Source organism: Nicotiana tabacum, chromosome 22 (genome assembly GCF_000715075.1).
Source record: "Nicotiana tabacum cultivar K326 chromosome 22, ASM71507v2, whole genome shotgun sequence".
Lineage (NCBI taxonomy): Eukaryota > Viridiplantae > Streptophyta > Magnoliopsida > Solanales > Solanaceae > Nicotiana > Nicotiana tabacum.
Genome location: NC_134101.1, coordinates 13354663 through 13355919, shown reverse-complemented (window position 1 = coordinate 13355919; position 1257 = coordinate 13354663). Strand labels below are relative to the sequence as shown.

At 37.4% G+C, this 1257-nt stretch overlaps 1 protein-coding gene across 1 annotated transcript; it reads right to left on the bottom strand.

Annotated features, from left to right (window-relative positions):
• Positions 1-382: 382 nt before the first annotated feature.
• On the bottom strand, positions 383-925 carry LOC142175714 (protein FAR1-RELATED SEQUENCE 4-like). The gene has a single exon (XM_075242694.1). It carries the CDS (start codon positions 923-925, stop codon positions 383-385), a length of 543 nt encoding a protein of 180 aa, XP_075098795.1.
• Positions 926-1257: the final 332 nt, after the last annotated feature.

Here is a 1257-nt window from a genome sequence, read left to right as displayed (position 1 = left end):
AACTCCTGAGCGAATAATCTGTTATAATGTATTTCTCCACTCCAGGGTTTGCTTGATGATCTTCATGGGTGCTGATTTCACAATGAAACAGTTTTCTTAACTGTACTTGAAAAAATTCAAACACTTCACGAGTATAACATGCTTGAAGTTTTTCCTCCCATGCGAATTCAGACAAACATTTTGGTTCAAAGCACCTTGACCTATATTCAGCTTCCAATTCTTTCTTCTTGAACTTAGCTCTTATGGCTAACTCATATTGCTAAACAAATAGCTTCAAAGTGCTTTGGCGGGTGATAAATCCATCAAAAAAAGCATGCATTCCTTCACTTCTTTGTGTGGACAACATCCCGGCCCAAAAGTGGTCATTTAGGTATACAGAAACTCATTTTTCCTTCTCCAAATAAAGCTTATAAAACCAATCCCTTCCATCTAAATTATATTTTGCAATATAATCATTCCATCTTCTCTCAAACTCAGCAACGTTAATGCTATCAAGGACTAATGCCTTAAATTCCGCCTTAGAAATCTCACCATCAAGAACTGCGCTTAACTTCGTAGGCAACTTTGCGAATATGTGCCATATACAATATCTATATACCGTATTTGGCATCAATGCATTGATGGCTGCCTTAATACAATCACATTGGTCAGTCATGATAGCTAATGGACGAACATTGTTTAGAGCCCCAAGCCATGTAGAGAGCACCATTTTATAACTTATTAAATCCTCACTAGACATAAGAGCACATCCCAAATGTATGGACTGCCTATGCTGATTGATACCAACAAATGAAGCAAATGGCATATTGTATCGATTCACAAGGTATGTGGTATCAAGGCATATTACATCATGAAACTCCTCATATGCAACCTTAGAATGCGAATGAACCCATACGACATTACGAAGTCTACCAAAACTATCCATATCTACGGAGTAGTAAAATTCTCTATCTTTTTGCTGCATGTCACTGAAGAACTTGAGTAATGATTGTGCGTCCCCTTCTTGTAACTGAAGCTTTTTACTCTTCAAAATATAATTTCTAATGTCCTTTGGTGTACAGCCCAGATTTTCGGGGCCACCAACAAGTACTTCAGGGACTCATATATTTTTTTAGGGTCTTAAGCCAACAATATCTTTGGCTACAAGAGTTCTCTTAAGAGACTTATTAAGCGATCTGTGTCCAGCCATCAATCGCAATAGTGCTGGTTTCAATTGATGATTATGTTTTTAACCACATTTGAAACACGCCATAAACC

Coding starts and splice junctions, on each gene's coding strand:
- LOC142175714 (XM_075242694.1), bottom strand. CDS start 925: ATGGATAGTTTTGGTAGACTTCGTAATGTCGTATGGGTTCATTCGCAT.